Genomic DNA, 18,009 nt, shown 5'->3' with positions numbered 1-18,009 from the left:
AAACTCGGCCATTCAATAACATCATTAAAACAACATTCCCGACAAAAATATAACAAAATAACCACGAAATATTTAAAAATAAGTTCACTACTTTTTGAAAAGTTGGAAAAGATAGCATACAATATTAAAAGAATTACGGTCTCAACACACATTTTAGTAAAGTTTCAAAAAGAAACCCAAAGCTCATTGCAAAGCTCAGCTCCTGGATGCGGACTTCATTTTAAGTCGTGGACTTAAATTTATGAGACGTGGACCGTTCAATCGGGACGTGGACTTTCGACCCGAATCACTCCACGCCAGCTCCGGAGCTCGCTAAGCGGCGCAGAACTGCCGAAGAGTTTCCCGAAGCGATGGATTTCACTGCAAATGGTGAGAATGGTGAGATCCTGAAGAATAGATCATGGCCAGCATTGAGTACAGCTCTTCCAACGCCTTTGGCATTGTGGAAAGACTGTCAAATTTGTTGTCGAAATAGACTTCTTTTTCTAGGTAGTTAGTTGACTTGCCTGTCAGACGCAGCCCATGCGCATGCCACCTTTCGAAGACGGCACTCGCATGATTCATGGAGGGTGCGGCTTTTATGAAACCAACACATCATTCAGATTCTGAGCCTCGGGGTCCATCCACTGCTTGTCCAAACTCGGGGACCACCAGCGAGTGCCGGTCTGCAAGCCGCGTTGCGGAGCATCCGTCGCGATGGTGATGCCTGCAGCATCCTACGGCGCTGCCGCAGTCGCCACCTTTTTCCAAGGAAAGAGCAAAGCTGACAAAAGATGCGATTCATGTTTAAGTCCAACCTCGTGGACTAAGAAACTGGCTCGATCAGCAAAGGTTTCTTTGGACTCTAAATCCGTGACTGCAATTCTGGAATCGGCACTATCGAGCAGGATCAACCTCTTGCATAACAGCCAGCGCTGGCGCAGCTTGCATGGTACTGGCTCAGCTCTGTTTGCACGAAAGTGGATTGAAACAGATGGGCCTTTCGATGTAGCCCAGAGGAGCAGGTGGTCTACAGAATCTGGGAGTGATTCAACCTGTGGAATTCGTGGTAGAGTTGGACTGGAGTTGGTTGTGCGGTGGACTAGATTCTTGTCCAAGGAATTAGCTATGGAGAGTAGAGGTAGGTGATTGAATTTTAGATCTAGAGGGGGGAAGTAGTGTGTTCGGATCTAGTTGGAAAGGTTTGTGACCATGGCTTCAGAGAAGGGGGATGCGGGTTTTGATAACAGTGGCCGAAGAGGGCCATCGCTGGTGGGCAGCATGAGTGGCAACATGCGGGGGAAATGGGGGATCTTGGGCATGATGGACAACGCTTTGGAGAGAGCCTCTGCTTCCCGACGCGAGGACGCTTTGGATGACGAGGAGGCGTTGAAGTGGGCGGCCGTTGAGCGCCTGCCGACTTACGATCGCGTGCGCACAAGCATCTTTCGTGACCCCGCTACAGGGAAAACAAAGCAGGTGGACGTTAGGGAGCTCACACCGCTGGAGACCAATGAGCTGCTTCAAAAGCTTATTGCGGAAACACAGGACGAAAACAACCTCCTTCTGCTCAAACTGCGGAAACGCCTCGACAAGTAATATTTCTTCACTCCTCTCTATGAAAGTTGAACTGGGAGGGCTAGACAATTCCTTAAGACTCTCCCACATAGTTACCAACATAGTAATCATTTGATGAATTGTGTCTTTTTCCCAACATTATGTTCGCTATGGATGTGATTCGAGGATGGGGTTGAATTGTTGACAGAATTCAGCCATAGCGCCTCCTGATAAGTCCTAGTTCTCTTACAATTTAGCTGAATTCTCTTTTGGGTTCGAAGATTGTGACGATACAATCCAAGTGGGGTTCCTGTAAGTCTAGATCGGATTGTACTAAGTTTACTGAAAGAGACATAGAGAGTGGAATTGACCTGTACGTTTGAGCAATTGAAGTCCTCATTTACTGCTTTGTCATGGCAACGATCATGTTTTTTGCAGGGTTGAAATTGACCTGCCAAAGATTGAAGTGCGCTATGAGAATCTTTCAATCGAGGCCGATTGCTACGTTGGCCACCGCGCTCTGCCATCGATGTGGAACACTACGCGGAATTTTGTGGAGGTAAAGCTTGACAGCAGTTCTTGTAGAAGAAGGTACCATATGTTGAAGCATTGAGCAATCTCTCCACCACCTTCTTTTGATTTGTTGACTGTATATTGGTTCTCATTGCAGACCATACTGGACAAACTTCATATCTCGGTTGCCAAGAAGACTAAGCTGTCCATTCTGGACAACGTCAGCGGGGTAGTCAAGCCTGGCAGGTCCGACTCTGAGGGCAGCATTTTGGACTTCGAGTTTTCGAGCAAAATTTGTAATTAGATCATATTATGTCAATAAGAATGAAAGAATGCCGCATTCGTCATGTGTTTGCATCTGCATTTAAGATTAAGGAAGAGCTGAAATTGCACTCGGAAACCTGAATTGAGACAACGGTGGGCCAGGATGACGCTGTTGCTCGGTCCTCCTGGTTCTGGGAAGACAACGCTCCTCTTGGCATTAGCAGGAAGACTTGCAAAGGACTTGCGTGTCACAGGGAAAGTAACGCTCAATGGAAACACTCACGATAAGTTTGTGCCGCAAAGAACAGCAGCCTACATCAGTCAACGTGACCTTCACGTCGGTGAAATGACCGTTCGAGAAACATTGGAATTCTCTGCTAAATGCCAGGGTGTTGGTACACGATACGGTGAGTTCGGCTGCTGCTTGCCAATGTTCAATAATCATCACAATGTCTTTGGATTGTACTCTTGTAAAGTCCATCCAATCTTCTCACTCTCGTATTAACCGAGCTTTGATCATGGAGCAGAGCTTTTGGAGGAAGTCACTAGGAGGGAAAAGGCGGCTGGAATCTATCCCGAGGCAGATGTAGATACCTTTATGAAGGTGGATTGATTTCCTTGTCTATGTGCACTCTCGGTTTATCTAGAAATCTGGGAGAAAATTAATGGCGTGCAAACAGGGCAAACTTTTGACAACACGCAATTACAGAAGATTTCTTTCAAGCTCGTCCAACAGCTAAATTTAGTGTCGATGTGGTGCAGATGACAGCAGTTTCGGGGCAGCAGCAGAGCGTTGGAACAGATTACACGTTGAAGGTAAGAGTACACTTGTTCCTTTCTCGATACTCCTTCCTCATTTCACAGATAATAATTGTCATTTCGATGATACGACAGCGTTTGGCTGATTAAACCTGACTCCTGCAACTGTCCACGTTTCGTGTGTAGATATTGGGATTGGATGTGTGTGCGGACATTATGGTTGGCAATGAAATGCGACGCGGCATTTCAGGTGGTCAGAAGAAGCGAGTGACGACGGGTAAGAGCGACCGTTCTCTCCACGCACATCCGAAGACTAAAAGTATGCATGACTGCGTGAGGTCCAGTGAGGGTGAATCGCAGAACAACTCTTGATTTTGTCCTTCAACGGTATTGCAGGTGAAATGATTGTTGGACCATGTACCGCACTGTTCATGGACGACATTTCGACGGGGCTGGACAGCTCGACCACATTTTCGATTGTGAGGACCTTGGGTCAGTTCACAAGATTGATGGATGCCACCGTGGTGGTGTCACTACTCCAGCCAGCTCCCGAAACCTTCAACCTTTTCGATGATATCATTCTTCTGTCTGAGGGCCAGTGCGTGTACCACGGCCCTCGGGAGCATGTCATGAGTTTCTTTGAATCCTGCGGGTTCAAGTGCCCTGAGCGGAAGGGCATTGCGGATTTTTTGCAAGAGGTAATCAATCGGACTTCATGTTCTCTGAACCAGGATATGGCGTTCTGGATAATTATCTGGTCCTAATGAAGTGTATGATTATGTGAATCAATCAGGTGACGTCGATGAAAGATCAGGAACAGTACTGGGCTGACAGTCAACGGCCATACCGGTACATTCCTGTGGGGGAGTTTTCTGAAAAGTTCAAGAAATTCCACATCGGCGCCGCAATGCTGCAGGAGCTGTCTGTGGCATTTCCCAAAGAGAGAAGCCACCAAGCTGCACTGGCCCGAGAAAAATACGCTATGTCTATAACCGAGCTTTTCAAGACCAACTTTGCCAAGGAAGTACTCCTTTACAAACGAAATGCGGTGGTTTCAGTCTTTAAAATTTTGCAGGTACGACTGTGCTCAGAACTCGCTGGCCAATTTCATTATTCTGTGGCATGTCTACATGAGATCGATCAATAGGAAGAAATAATCTGATACCAGCTGATTGATTCCAGATAAAGCATGTTGTCTGAACTCGTGTAAATGCTTCAGCAGTTCTCACGGCTTGTGGCTATACTGTGCGGATAATTAACACGAATATCGTATGGATTGGACTTGTGGCAGGTTACAATAGCTGCATTCATTTCCATGACTGTCTTTTTCCGAACGAGATTAGAGCACAAGACTGTAGAAGATGCCACGGTTTACTTAGGCGCTGCATTTTATGCAATAATGTCCGTCATGTTTGGTGGGTTCGGAGAGCTCGCCATGACGATTGAACGTCTCCCTGTGATCATCAAACAACGTGATCTTTTGTTCTTTCCAGCATGGTCATACGCCCTTTCGGCCTTTTTATTAAGCATCCCCGCTTCTATACTCGAGTCTTTGGTGTGGGTGGGCGCGACATACTACGTGACTGGATATGCTCCTGAAGTAACCAGATTTCTGAAGCAGATATTTCTGCTGTTCATGGTGGAGCAGGTGGCTGGTGGCATGTTCCGTTTCTTCGCTGGCTTGTGCCGCACCATGATCCTGGCCCAAACTGTAGGAAATGGTTGCATTCTCATCTTTTTCATGTGCGGTGGTTTCCTCCTCCCTCGCCCAGAGATTCCCGGTTGGTGGATTTGGGCCTACTGGATCTCTCCCATGACTTATTCCTACCAGGCAATCAGTGTCAATGAGGGTTTCGGTGATCGCTGGCAACAAGTGAGTGTCCTTAAACCGTCCTGTCTCTTATTGACCCCAATAAAAGAATTTAACTTCAAGGCATTCAAGCATGAGATCAGTCTCAAGTAATCTTCATGCAGAGTGGTTAAATCTAACTCTTAACGTCGTGCCTGAATGGATGGATAACAGCCGGTTCCGGGAGGCAACACAACAGTGGGGGTCACCGCTCTATTAGCCCGTGGCCAGTATCCATATGAGTATTGGTATTGGATCGGAGTGGGAGCTCTTGTTGTTTTGACTATCTTGTACAATATTGGCTTCACCCTTGCGCTAACTTTCATGCCTGGTAACACACCTACTTTCCATATTTTGCGATTACAATTTTCTTATTACGATCAGTAGTAAGCAGTTCGACAGTAAGTGTGATGACTTGGTTACTGTACAGGACTGTGGCTCCAACTGATAGTATACTGATGAGTCTGTTACCATGGCAGCTGTGGGAACGCCTCAAGCAATCTTGTCTGAAGAGGATCTTGCAATAAAGGAAGCAGCCAAAAAGGGAGAAACGCTTGATGCGACTGCAATGTTCCGAACACACCACAACTTGTCACGAAGAGCATCAGCTAAAAATCTTCAAGGAACCTCCCCGAAAAGGGAAGTGACGAAGAGCAAAAGTGGAGGCAGGCGCATGATTGTACCCAAGGAGGCAAGGGGCATGGTTCTCCCTTTTGAACCCTTGTCCATCTCCTTCGATGATATCAGCTACTACATCGACATGCCTGCTGTGAGTTCATTTTTCTCGAACTTTACTCAATTGAATCTGATGTGTTTCCAGAGTCAGTACTGTGATTTTCAGTCACTCGCGCGGAATATTCCTCATCGGTTCTTCTTTTTCCTGCTGCAGGAAATGAAGCACGAGGGGGTAACAGAGTCCAAGCTAAAGCTGCTCAACAACATCACAGGCTCCTTTAGACCTGGAGTTTTGACAGCCTTGGTAGGGGTGAGTGGGGCCGGAAAGACCACTCTTATGGACGTCTTGGCAGGACGGAAGACAGGTGGGTATATAGAAGGAGAGATTAGGATTGCAGGGTATCCCAAAGTTCAGGAGACATTCGCAAGGATTGCGGGCTACTGTGAGCAGAATGATATTCACTCGCCACAACTCAACGTGCTAGAGTCGCTGCTGTACTCCGCTTGGCTTCGTCTTTCACCTGACATCACTGATGAAGATAAAAAGGTGTGTCCTCGCAACTGTAAGCACATATAGAACTCTGAAGTCAGCTACATGGCCAGAAAAATTATAAATATAAAAGTCGAAAAGAGGCAGAAGTGTTTTTCCTTCTACTTATTACTTGTATGGCCCTATGAAGTGATCTGACCTTGTTTGGAACTGGTGCAGAAATTTGTGGACCAAGTTATGGACCTCGTGGAATTGAACCCTATAGAGAACGCGTTGGTTGGATTGCCTGGTATTTCTGGGTTGTCCACGGAACAGAGAAAGCGTCTTACCATAGCGGTTGAGTTGGTTGCTAATCCTTCTATAATCTTCATGGATGAGCCTACCAGTGGCCTTGATGCTCGTGCAGCGGCAATTGTGATGCGAACTGTCCGTAACACAGTGGACACTGGCAGAACTGTTGTGTGCACCATCCATCAACCTAGCATAGACATTTTTGAAGCTTTCGATGAGGTACTTTCGATGAGGCTATTGAGATCCTTTTGTTGGATGTGATTCATTGAGCTGAAAATTTGAGAACTTGGACCATCAGATTGGCAAATGAACTCTACAGGAATCTAATCTCACCTGCCCTCGACACTTGCAGTTGTTGCTTCTGAAGCGTGGAGGTGAAGTCATTTACAATGGACCGTTAGGACACAACTCTGACAAACTTATCGAATACTTCCAGGTTTGCTGCTTTTTTATGCAATTTGCTTTTGAACGAAACACAAGATGCAAGTGGAAATTAAGTTCATTCTAGCCTGAGATTTTTGAAATCAAGCAGAGAGAATCGATCTAACTGTTCGTGATCTGCTGAGTAGGCTATACCTGGAGTTCCTAAAATCGAGGACGGATCTAATCCAGCCACATGGATGTTAGAAGTCACCAACAGTAGCGTTGAGAAAAAAGTCGGTGTGGACTTCGTAGATATTTATTTGAAATCGGATCTTTATCGGTAAGAGCTGCCAACTTTACCTTCGCAATATGAACTTCACTGAACATCTTTTCTGGCCATTAGAAGCTGGTTTATGGGATTGTGGTTCAAGCACCGTGGAAGTATGCCATGCAATTAACCTTTCAATTGGATCATGGACTGACAGGAGCAACAAGAAACTTGTGGAAGACCTTAAAACCCCTCTACCCGGCTCCCAGGATTTGTACTTCCCAACACAATTCCCTCAAAGTTATCCAAAACAGCTTCAGACGATCTTATGGAAGATGAACATTACTTACTGGCGCAGCCCAGATTACAACTTAGTCCGCTTCATCTTCACCCTCTTTATGGCGTTGATATTTGGCACCCTGTTTTATCAAGTCGGCATGAAAAGGTAAACAATAACCCTCTTTTCGTTTTCTCAACTATCCTATAACCTCTACTTCTGTTGTTTAGAAACTCATTGCCACTTTCAGCCTTAATGGGAGGTCATTACTAATTACATCTTTGGTATTGGTTTGGCTTTGCTTGGGCAGGACCAATTCAACAGATTTGTTCATAGTTTTGGGTGCTCTTTACGGAACATGCATTTTCTTATGCTTCACCAATTGCGGTGCTGTGCAACCTGTGGTTAGCATCGAGCGCACTGTGTTTTACAGAGAGAAAGCAGCCGGCCTGTACGCTGCTATGCCATACGCAATAGGACAGGCAAGCATATCTCTCAATCTCACTTGTACAATTCGTCAAGAAATCTATGCTATGTTTCAGACTGAATGATTTTCTTCACCACTGACAAGCCTTGGCCGTTGCATGCAGGTCCTGGTAGAAATCCCCTATGTGCTTCTGCAAGTGATCCTATATGCAGCAATCACTTACTCACTGATAGGGTTTGACTGGACGGCTGCCAAATTCTTCTGGTTCCTGTACATTCTCTTCTTCGGCGTGCTGGCATTCACATACTACGGCATGATGATGGTGGCGCTAACTCCGAACGCCACTCTTGCTATCATTTGCGCCTCCTTTTTTTATGCCCTCTTCAACCTCTTCTCCGGCTTCTTGATAGTCAAAACGGTTTGTCTACTCCGCCAACCTCATCCTCATACTTAGCTGGTTTTTTTCTTTCTGGGAAACAGATACAACTTTGCAGAGAGTTGTGTATTACTCTAACGTTGGACAGATTTACATTTTGTGTGTTATGATACCCAACCTGATATCCACACTTGAATTTGGGCAAATTGCAGAAAATTCCTCCGTGGTGGATCTGGTACTACTGGATGTGTCCCATTTCCTGGGTCTTCAGTGGCCTTGTCAACTCCCAGTTCGGCGATGTCACCACATCGCTTACAATCACCGGCACCGATGGGCAAACCCAGATAGTGAAAGACTACATCAAGGACTACTTCGGATTTGATGAGAGCTTTCTCAAGTACAATGCCATTGGGGTGGTTGCTTGGACTTGTTTCTTTGCCTTTATTTTTGTTCTAGCCATCATGAGGCTGAACTTCCAAAAGCGTTAGGCTCCAGTTGGAGTTCAAACAAAAGAAAATAACTAGCTCTGCTTGCTTTGTTCAAATGGGTTAATCACATCTATATGCAAGAGATAAGTTGGGTCTTCAAATATACTGCACCTCCACACTTAGCTTTCTAACCCTTTCTTCATCCTGCAGATTATTTAACTAACCCTTTGCATTGACAGCCCACCTCTGAATCTATCCGACCAGTTTAAATTAGACTATTGTTAGAGCTGTAGCTTTTTGTAAATCATTTATTCATAGGCAGTTCCTGTATCGTATGACTTTTGGCTGCCGTGTACGAAAGAATTTAATGCAAACGATAAATTTTCTTCATTTCCATTAAAACTATCGAAAATTGCATTTATGCGTCTCCGAGAATTATGACTGCGTGTATTCACCATGACGTATGCATATGAAGTGCTTCCTCTTTAACTAGGTTATGGTAACTGCCTGTTGGTAGACCATCTGATGTCATGAAATCCTTCTTATGATACAGTTGAAACGAAGTGCAGAGGAATTTTTACGATGGAACTTCTGCACCAATTTTTTGCCGTCATTGACAACATCAATTTCAATGCTTTCATCAGAATTTTAGCATTTGTTTCATAATCATTGTTTTATGTTCATTGTACTGGAAGGTTTTGGTAGTTAAATTGATATTTACTGCTCGACCTCAGTTCTTGCTTCAAGACTTTGTTATGGTGTTGAAAGCTATGAAAATTGAAGTGGTACTTGGACAATTATACTAAAAAATTCAGGGATATGCCGTCAGAAAATTCATGATAGAAATGAAAGAGATTAAATTCTCATCAAAATAATAACAGTGCAACTTAAAACAATGATTCTCTAATGTTGAAACAACACAGGATACTTATCTTTTTCAAATGATTTTGACCACTTATTAAATAAATCTTCCCATCAAACATCAACCGAGGTTTTTGATACACCACAAGCTTCAAATTTCTATTGTATTGCATAAATTAAGGATTTTAATCGTGTATTGTATTTCTTATTCAATATCAATTACAGGTGATGGTACAAGATTCCATAGTCATGTCATAGTCCTGCATGGAAATAATTCAAACCACACTACAAGATCAGTTCAAAAGGGGGCTTTCTGTAAAGGAATTCTGAGTTGTACCGAGTGCCACCTCCTACCAGCGAACAAACAACCTATAAGAATAAGATAATCCTTGTACCCAGTTAAAGCATGTTAAGATACACAATAAAATGCTCAATGATACACTTCAAGCCTTCCACTGGCAGCCATTTAGCTGCAAAGTGAGAGATTGCATTGACATCCTAGTTCCAAACTAATTTTCGAAGCCTAGTGCAACAATTTTGACGAGGTCACCGGGCGAGGGACACGAGGTTTCTAAGTTTTCTTCACAATATCTTCATAAAGGTCATAGTATGACAAAGACTTTGCCGTTCGCTGTGGCAAGCCACGCTCCGTGCCAATGGACTTCTTCCTCAACAGAGCCGCTCCGGGGGACAACAAAGCCTCCTCAGAGCGTCTCTTCTCACGAGCCTTGAGCTTCTCTGCTTTCTCCATTTGACTGGTGAAAGCCTCCGCGAAGAAAGCAACCACGACGTTGAGGGTGAAAGCAACTGCGATGGCCCAGAAGGCTATGAAATAAGCGCGGCTCAGTCGAGTTCCAGTGACTGCAGCATAAGCATCCATGAAAACGTACCACTTGTTCACCACGCACAAGTTGAAGCAGGTAGCCATCCCTGCCGCGTAGTCATTGAAATTGAAGGCATAAAACTGGTGACGTTCATACTCAGTATCCTTCAAGGCAGGGTTGTCTTTGTAGATGAGGCCTCCGAATAGGTGCATGCCCAGGAGGGAGAAGAAAGAACAGACGAGGAACTGAAGTGCCAAGATCGGAGCAGTTGCGGGAATCACGTGGACTAATGTTTCACCCATTAGGCGCCAGCGAGAGATCATGGTAACGAGCGCGAGTACTCGAAAGCACCGGGCAATAATGAGGTATGTTACCCTGATTAATCAGCACCACTAAATGAGAATATATAATCTCAAATTTAGACAGTATTGGGTCCCTTGTAGTCCAAAGCAGTTTTTAATACATGACGACGAACATCTTCAAGACAAGCTTAATGAAGCAGTAATTTGGTGTGTAGGAAAAGTCACTCACCATGACCGGACATCAACGTAGAAGAGCGATGCCGCTTGAACAGCCAAAATCAGAATTGTGACAATGAAATCAAAGCGGTTCACATGTGTATGCCAATAAGATTTCCAGCCTTGTCCATATATTTTAAGCACACCATCCATAACAAAAATCCAGCCTGCAACGATGTGCCACTGAGAGTAAGAACAACGATTTGGCTCACAGGGTGCCAGAAACAGAGCTGAAGCAAAAAGGTTTTCCTCAAGGTGAAGCAAAAATATTAGAGTTTACACACTGCATGTATCAAGATGTATACTCACCAAATAGAAACTCAAGATTGATCAATAATTCCTTCACTGTCCCGGAGACCTACAATAGCATACGTACAAAGAGGCACATATCAAAACCTTTTCGAGCATCCATTCGCCTATACTATTTAAAAAAACATATTAATGTGTATTTGTCATTAGTTGCAGATGGTCATCCCGTAACATATCTCAAGTTGCCCTCAAATATAAACAGATGGTGTACAGATGAAGTAATGTTCGGGAACGTACATTCAGTGCAGCAATAGCAAATGATAGAGAGCACAAGGTCAAAGCCCATATGACGTAGTTGTAAAAGGGGTGTTTCACAAAATGCATGTCAGGGTTACTGCGTCGCCTCTTCAAAAGTGCACTTTCTGGTTGTCGTTCCACCTCTTTCGCTATAACATCACAAAGCTCTTCGAACTCGTCAGACCATATCTTGAAGTCTCCACGTTTATTGAGAGCGAGGAAAAGCCGACTGGCGCGAGCTCGAACATCAGGTATATGCCTTCATCACAATCATAGCACCACAACTTTTTAGTCGCCTAATTCTACCTTGTCCACTGAAAATCTTCGAAATTTTACTGAAATACAAGCAAAGATCAACAGTTTAATTGTGGAATCAAGTCGTGTACAGTAAGTGGACAGTAAGTGGGCACCAAATATGATATCCCAAACTACTAGCCACAGGAAAGTATCAGGGAGTGAGGTTCACTGCATATAAAGGAATACATGAAACGATAAAATAACCTTTACAAAATTGACGCGATCAATCGTCTAATAAACAACAGAAACAAAAGTAGCGTGATCACACCTGTAGCGACCAATGGCAAGGAAAAGTGCAATCATTGTTGCACCATCAATCCACTCTTGGTGGCGAGTGTCCAACAAACTAAAAGCCGCTCTCAAATTTCCTTGTCGTGCTGTAATACGCTTGGCAACCTCGACAGCCATCTGCGGTACACGTAAAGATGTACATCTGAATAAAAGGACAAAACCCCCTAAAAACTTTGCTGCTACAAATCGACTCACAATCTTATTACATTGATCTTAGCACTTTGTATGAATTTCCAATTCTTTCTCTCATGGAATCAAGCAAAGCATAGTTATACAGAGAGAATCAACCACTAATTAGCAACGTTCCAAAGTGGCCAAAGGTGCTAGGTCTATTGAAGGAACGCCGTAGAAGATGAAATAAGGGAAGAAAATGGGAAATTAACTTCCACTGGAGTAATAGATTAGCTCCACCACGATACAATTAGTCAAACAGAAGCTCATTGGGGATACCTGTGCTTTATAATTGCTGTAGATCAAAGAGAACGCCAGGTTCATCAGGAAGTAGAGGCCCAGAACCAAGTAAAAGAAAAAGAAGAAGAAGGCAAATCGGTTTGCATTGTATGTTGAAGCCCAAATAACTGGGTTGTTTGCAGTGGTTAGTAAGACAAAAAGGTTCAGCAATGACGTGCTGAAGTCCTTAAATTCAACAGAGGTTTCTGAGAATATTGCTGTAGCAAGCCAAGCTGAAATTAACACAAATGTCCCCACCAGCACCTGACACCCGCGATCACAAAAAGCTTGTCAGGAAATACATCACGAAGTGCACATACGAGTATTTACAAAGCACTTTCTTCTAAAACAGAAATTTGAGGCCGTACCGCTATATCCAGGAAAGTGTTTATAATCCGCATTGTCATCCGAAAGCAACCTCGTATGGCCCTGTTAAAAGAAAATAAATAAACCATTCCAAATATGTTATCATTTTATGCCTACAATCTACAAATCATCCCATGATCTGTAAGTCCTAGAACCATAAAACTGAAATATTCGACATAATCTATTCTTTGTATCAACAATTAAACAGATTTTCCAACTGAGTACGACCATCAAGTGGCGGAAAGCCATTCAACAGAGTTGAAATCATTGCAACATTATCTGTTAATAGTTATTCGATTATGCTGCGTGTTGTGATAGGATTCGAGTTACAGCATAAAAATCGCACATTCTGCATACAATCAAGTTTCGTTGAATACATAAGTTTCTTTGAAAAAGACTTGCACCGGGAGTTTACCTGCTAAAGACGATGGGAACTAGTAGCCGTATGTACATAGATACATTGATCCCACGCAAATCGGACAGTCCAAAAGAAGACGCAGCCGTGGAAATCACCATTAACACCAAAACCACCACCTGTTTCACATTTCAAAATACTCTGATAAGACTGTTCGAATGATTCATAACTACCAAAAGAAAATTCTTACATGGGCGTGACTTTAGAAGTAGGATTCAAGAAATGATACAACCACTGAAGATGAAAAAATAATAATGACAAGAATAAATAAACGAATATGTTTGATCCAAAAATATCATCAAGCTTCTGTAAAATAATATAAAAAAATATCAAATCAAATCAATAACCTTGTAGACCCCCACGCGATTAAGCCAGAATTGCGACCTTAAAAAGTGCCATTGTAAGCCACATGACCAGATTAGCACCGATACACATAGCACCTGCAAGTCAGTTTAAAAGTTAAGCACTAACACAGTGTGGCGTGCCCTACACCATTAAAAGAGTAACAGCAAGTAAATAGAATTAACAACCTAACAGTATCATTGCAGCACTTTACAATACAAAGCTGGTTATTAGATTTCAAATACATTTCAAGGGATGAGGCATTGTGAATAGACGGGATATTCACCATTTGCATGTGACTTAAAAATATGCAAACCTGAATAGACGCGGATATCCACGGTTGAATAAATGGTAAACCACTGAGTGGGTACTTCCTTGGGTCTCCACAGGGTTTCGGCAGATTGCCATCACACCATGCTGGAATCTACAAAAACAAACCAGAAAATCTCAAATTGACCTATAATGTAGATCTGTTGACGAGGCAAAATGATAAACTGGTTCATAAATTTCGACTCTTTCAACATTTCATTTTCATGAACTCTGCGCAATGGCGAATGCCATCAACTCCAACCATTCTGTTGATTAGCGCCGATAATCCAATTCATGTACCGACTTTTTTACTCTAAGTGGAACACTGTTCCGATAGAATAAACGAGTTGAGCTACCTCAGCTTACAGTACACAAGACGTCCGTATAATGAATATAATTCTAATGTTGGACTTGGTCAGGGAGAAATATCACTGACCTCAAAAAATGGCAGAATCATCAATATAAAGTATATGAGGCCTCTGACCAAGGATAATCGATGGTACATCAGAAAAGCACGCTTGGCACTTTCATAGTCTTTGTGATAAACCACAGCTAATGGCATCCATCTGCCCAACATGGCCTGCATTGCACAACGACCATGTGAAACCCATTTCTGAAGTTTCGCAGACGCGAATTACACAACTGGCCACATAAATTGCGCTCAGGTGTCTCTCTTACGTATGAAATACTGCACTTGACCATGCTGGATGGAATGTTCAGGAAAAAAGTATGGAGAGTATCTGTATACGTACAGAGCTACGATACCTGATCAACCAGAGCAGCTGCCATCTCCACATGGGATGTGAGAGAGGACTCGCTTTGCGGCCCAAACTCCAAGTCGGCGGCGAATTTTCTGAAGTCCATGCTCGTTGATTGAACGTATGCAGACTGTCCTCTTCTAAGAGGAGTTAACAGCCCCTCCTCCTGAATCTCAGGAAGAGGGGTTTTCTTTCTCACTTTCTTCCTCATTGGGCTGACTTTTTGATACACCTACTACTAAACGTCTGCTAAAACCCCTCCTCTATGAAATGCTTCTTCCGAAAGCTAGGACATCATAAGCGGATCATTCCAGTGAGCTAAAACTAAGCCCAATTAACCAAGCCACAATTTGCATTTGCAGATCAGCTCCACAGTCGTGTCAACATAAACTTTCAGAAAGAAATCGTTTTCCAAATAGAAAAGTTTGTCGTGCGGGCTGCCCAAGAGATTTAACCAACTGTGCACCGTCGAGAAAGCAATCGCAATAGCGATCGAATTTTGAACACAAGTCTGATATCGCAGCATATGCTATTCTTAAGCCTCATGTAATCAACTTCCTTCAACCAGTGCTGAATGATCCGTCAACGCAGTTCGCATACTATATCCTAAACGATGAAAATCGCAGAAAAAATTGCAGCTTTCCACCACCACCTACCCTACACGATTATCACGCGATCCATCCTCACTCCAGAACCATTCATGGCTAGACCTGTCGCTCGCAGACCTAGACTGCTTCAGCACTCTCACCATATCCTCGAAATCACATCATCCGAACCCAACAACCCAAAGGCATCACAACCACAGTCGACCGAACTCATAGGTCACGGAATCCAAAATTCCACCATGACCGTATTGAAACTATTGTTAACTCCGAAACCCCAGACCAATACTCACGACTCGTCGCCATCAAAGCAGAATAAATGCCTCGGACACATGGTCACGGCAGCCGAGTAGTGGTCACAATTCACCACGCAAACAGTCGTGATGCCTCTTTTCCTACGTACGAACATCCCTCTCACAGGTCACCATCACCGGGGTAATTCCGTGCTCCCATCAGAACTGTGACAAACCGCAAATAATCCTCACCATCACCGCCGCCCGCACTTTTCTTCCAACTTGTGCAGCATCGTCAGACTGCTCCACAAGGGGGCAACAACCCTCCTAGAAAATCACCCAAACAGTGCGTCACACCTCAAAGGCTAAAACTGAAACCCCAACAGCAGCCCGGCATTTTAGCTTGCAACGATGACTTGCACTAGCTCGATGACAGTGATGCTTTTTATTCGTGCGGCGCTGGAGCGGCACGCAGCCACATAGAAAAAATTGGACGCCACCACTGCTGAACACCTCGGAAGCAACACACACCGAGGAAGAACATTCCAGGTGAGTCATTGTCGTAGGCCGCAATATGTACCCGAAATTGGAATTCAATGATGTTAGTAGGTTGCTCGAGGGCGTAAAAGCTAAAATAAGCAATCCCGGGATGATGGGAACTGTGGCCCACAGCAAGAAATAGTTTTAGGGTTGTCAAAAAAAACTAAAACCAAAACTAAAAATTAAAAATTAAGAAACTAGACCTGGTTTAAGCACCCACTTGAGCACTCACAAACTAAACCATATCACATGTATCACCAACTCTAAAGAATAGCCTCAGAGGTCTAAAAAACCCGTCTGAACTACAACCCCAACGACGTCAAAAACTCACAGGAATAGGTGAAACCTCTCACTTCACCACGACGATGCAATCACATCAAAACGGTGCACATCTCATCCTCAAAATCATACGACACTGCATGATATTGCTCACGACACCGAAAGATTGCTCTCGTTCGTTTCAATCCAGCTGCTCCGGATTGTCCTTCCAGGCATTAATACACATGAGATGGATCCCCCCCAGCGCTGAGATGATTCTCTGAGGGAATTCACCGAGTTTGGTCAAGTGGGTACTGAACCTCACGCTTCACAATGTCGCCGCTCATCCACAGCATTCACCATTGCCATGTCTCGGAGCGAGCTGGTGAAGAAGACATGGGTCCCAAAGCAGGTCATTCCTGGGGTTGTACCGCACTTCTACAAGCTTGTACAACCTGCAACTATATCTGCAACTAGAGACTCATCATCAAATCACATGGTGCAGTTCCACCACTGTGCTGACATCTTTGCAATTCTCCACAGTAAACATGGCGTTGTCCAGAATCAGATTGAAAGAAACTGGGGCGATGGCGATGCCGTCTTCATTGTGCTTCTGTTACCACTATGACCAATCATCAACATGGACTTTGTTTCTACTTTAGTTTATATATATATATTTTTCTCTATCTGTGTAAATTTTATGATGTTTTAGTTTACGTATTGTTATACTTGTGTGGACAACTTTATTATTGCAGCTTATTTGTTTACTGGGTTACGAGTGATTTTATGTTTTATTTTTAGCATTGTTTGTTATGATGGACACCTAGGATATTGGATGGTGAGAAGTGTAAACGTAGTTTGTAACCCTCTTGGATTATTTTTTATTAGTTTTGGAATGTTACAGAAAAGCATTATTTGGAATCATGGGCTCTAAATTATGAACTAGAAATTATGGATCTTTACAAGATCCATTATTAGAGGGGTCGAAATAAGGACTGAATAAATTTATCCCTCATAAGAAACTATTTATATTGGCTTTAAATATCTTCTACATTGTTGTGAAGATGAGTTTTTCTTTTTCTTTTTGATTTTTGGTGGTATTTTAGAAAGTATTCTTTTGGTATAAATAGTGCAATGATGAGGACATTTGGAAGTATTTTGGGCATATATACTAATGTTGTTTTGTTCCTATTCAGAGTTTCACAAGTTTAATATTGAAGAGAATGCGTATTTTGAGTACCATTTTAAAGTTTATAAACCACTTATTTCACAATAAAACTTGTCTATTATTTGAAGGAGTTGTTTTTTTAGTTTAATCCACAAAAAGTCATAATAATATCACTTGAATAAACTCAAAGATATTTTAGGATGTTTTAGGAATTATTTGAAAAACTCCAAAGTTATAATAAAGAATGCATTTCAAATATCAAAGATGTCAATTTGTCACAAATATACATATTTATTCCAATAATTACCTATATGATTAAACAGAAGTAAGTGAAATTACATTAATTTCATAATATCTTCTAGAAAAGCTTTCTAAAAGCTTCATAGACGTGGTTTTGACTTTACACGTATTTGTAGTTAATTATTAGGTTAAACACTTTGTCAACAAGTTAACCACATGCCATATGTATTGGTAGCTTGTAGAACAAGCTAATTATGTGGCGTACATATAAAAAAACTTACTTTATAAGTTAAAATGTGTATCTTGTAAAGTCAATATACATTAGAGGTCCTATAAAAGATCACCATATTGTTGGGATAGAGAGAATTTATCTTAAAAAAATACTGGGCTTTTAGCTATTACTAATTGCTTAACTAAGTCATAAGATAGAAAAGTACCAAGTTTATGAATAAAATTGTTCCTACAAAGGCAATCA

At 42.7% G+C, this 18,009-nt stretch overlaps 2 protein-coding genes across 2 annotated transcripts; one reads left to right on the top strand and one right to left on the bottom strand.

Annotated features, from left to right (window-relative positions):
• Nucleotides 1–1,191: 1,191 nt before the first annotated feature.
• Nucleotides 1,192–8,918, top strand: LOC112295709 (pleiotropic drug resistance protein 1). Its single transcript, XM_024547568.3, has 20 exons — nt 1,192–1,574; nt 1,975–2,095; nt 2,207–2,295; nt 2,476–2,720; nt 2,841–2,917; nt 3,076–3,129; nt 3,259–3,349; nt 3,469–3,770; nt 3,866–4,147; nt 4,364–4,945; nt 5,096–5,252; nt 5,401–5,690; nt 5,811–6,143; nt 6,306–6,596; nt 6,730–6,813; nt 6,947–7,080; nt 7,226–7,453; nt 7,596–7,767; nt 7,876–8,130; nt 8,301–8,918. The coding sequence occupies exons 1-20, from the start codon at nt 1,192–1,194 to the stop codon at nt 8,574–8,576; spliced, it is 4,446 nt and encodes a 1,481-aa protein (XP_024403336.1). The 3' UTR covers nt 8,577–8,918.
• Nucleotides 8,919–9,553: 635 nt separating this feature from the next.
• LOC112295710 (two pore calcium channel protein 1) lies at nt 9,554–15,889 on the bottom strand. Its single transcript, XM_024547569.3, has 12 exons — nt 14,501–15,889; nt 14,172–14,315; nt 13,743–13,850; nt 13,432–13,524; nt 13,085–13,203; nt 12,672–12,732; nt 12,304–12,567; nt 11,831–11,970; nt 11,266–11,524; nt 11,029–11,077; nt 10,733–10,886; nt 9,554–10,576 (listed from the first exon to the last, which is right to left on the bottom strand). The coding sequence occupies exons 1-12, from the start codon at nt 14,702–14,704 to the stop codon at nt 9,949–9,951; spliced, it is 2,223 nt and encodes a 740-aa protein (XP_024403337.1). The 5' UTR covers nt 14,705–15,889; the 3' UTR covers nt 9,554–9,948.
• Nucleotides 15,890–18,009: the final 2,120 nt, after the last annotated feature.

The sequence above is a fragment of the Physcomitrium patens genome, chromosome 19 (genome assembly GCF_059467195.1).
Source record: "Physcomitrium patens ecotype Gransden chromosome 19, ASM5946719v1, whole genome shotgun sequence".
In the NCBI taxonomy this organism is placed as follows: Eukaryota; Viridiplantae; Streptophyta; class Bryopsida; order Funariales; family Funariaceae; genus Physcomitrium; species Physcomitrium patens.
Note: the sequence above shows the minus strand (reverse complement) of the source record. Positions and strands in the feature narration are given on the sequence as shown.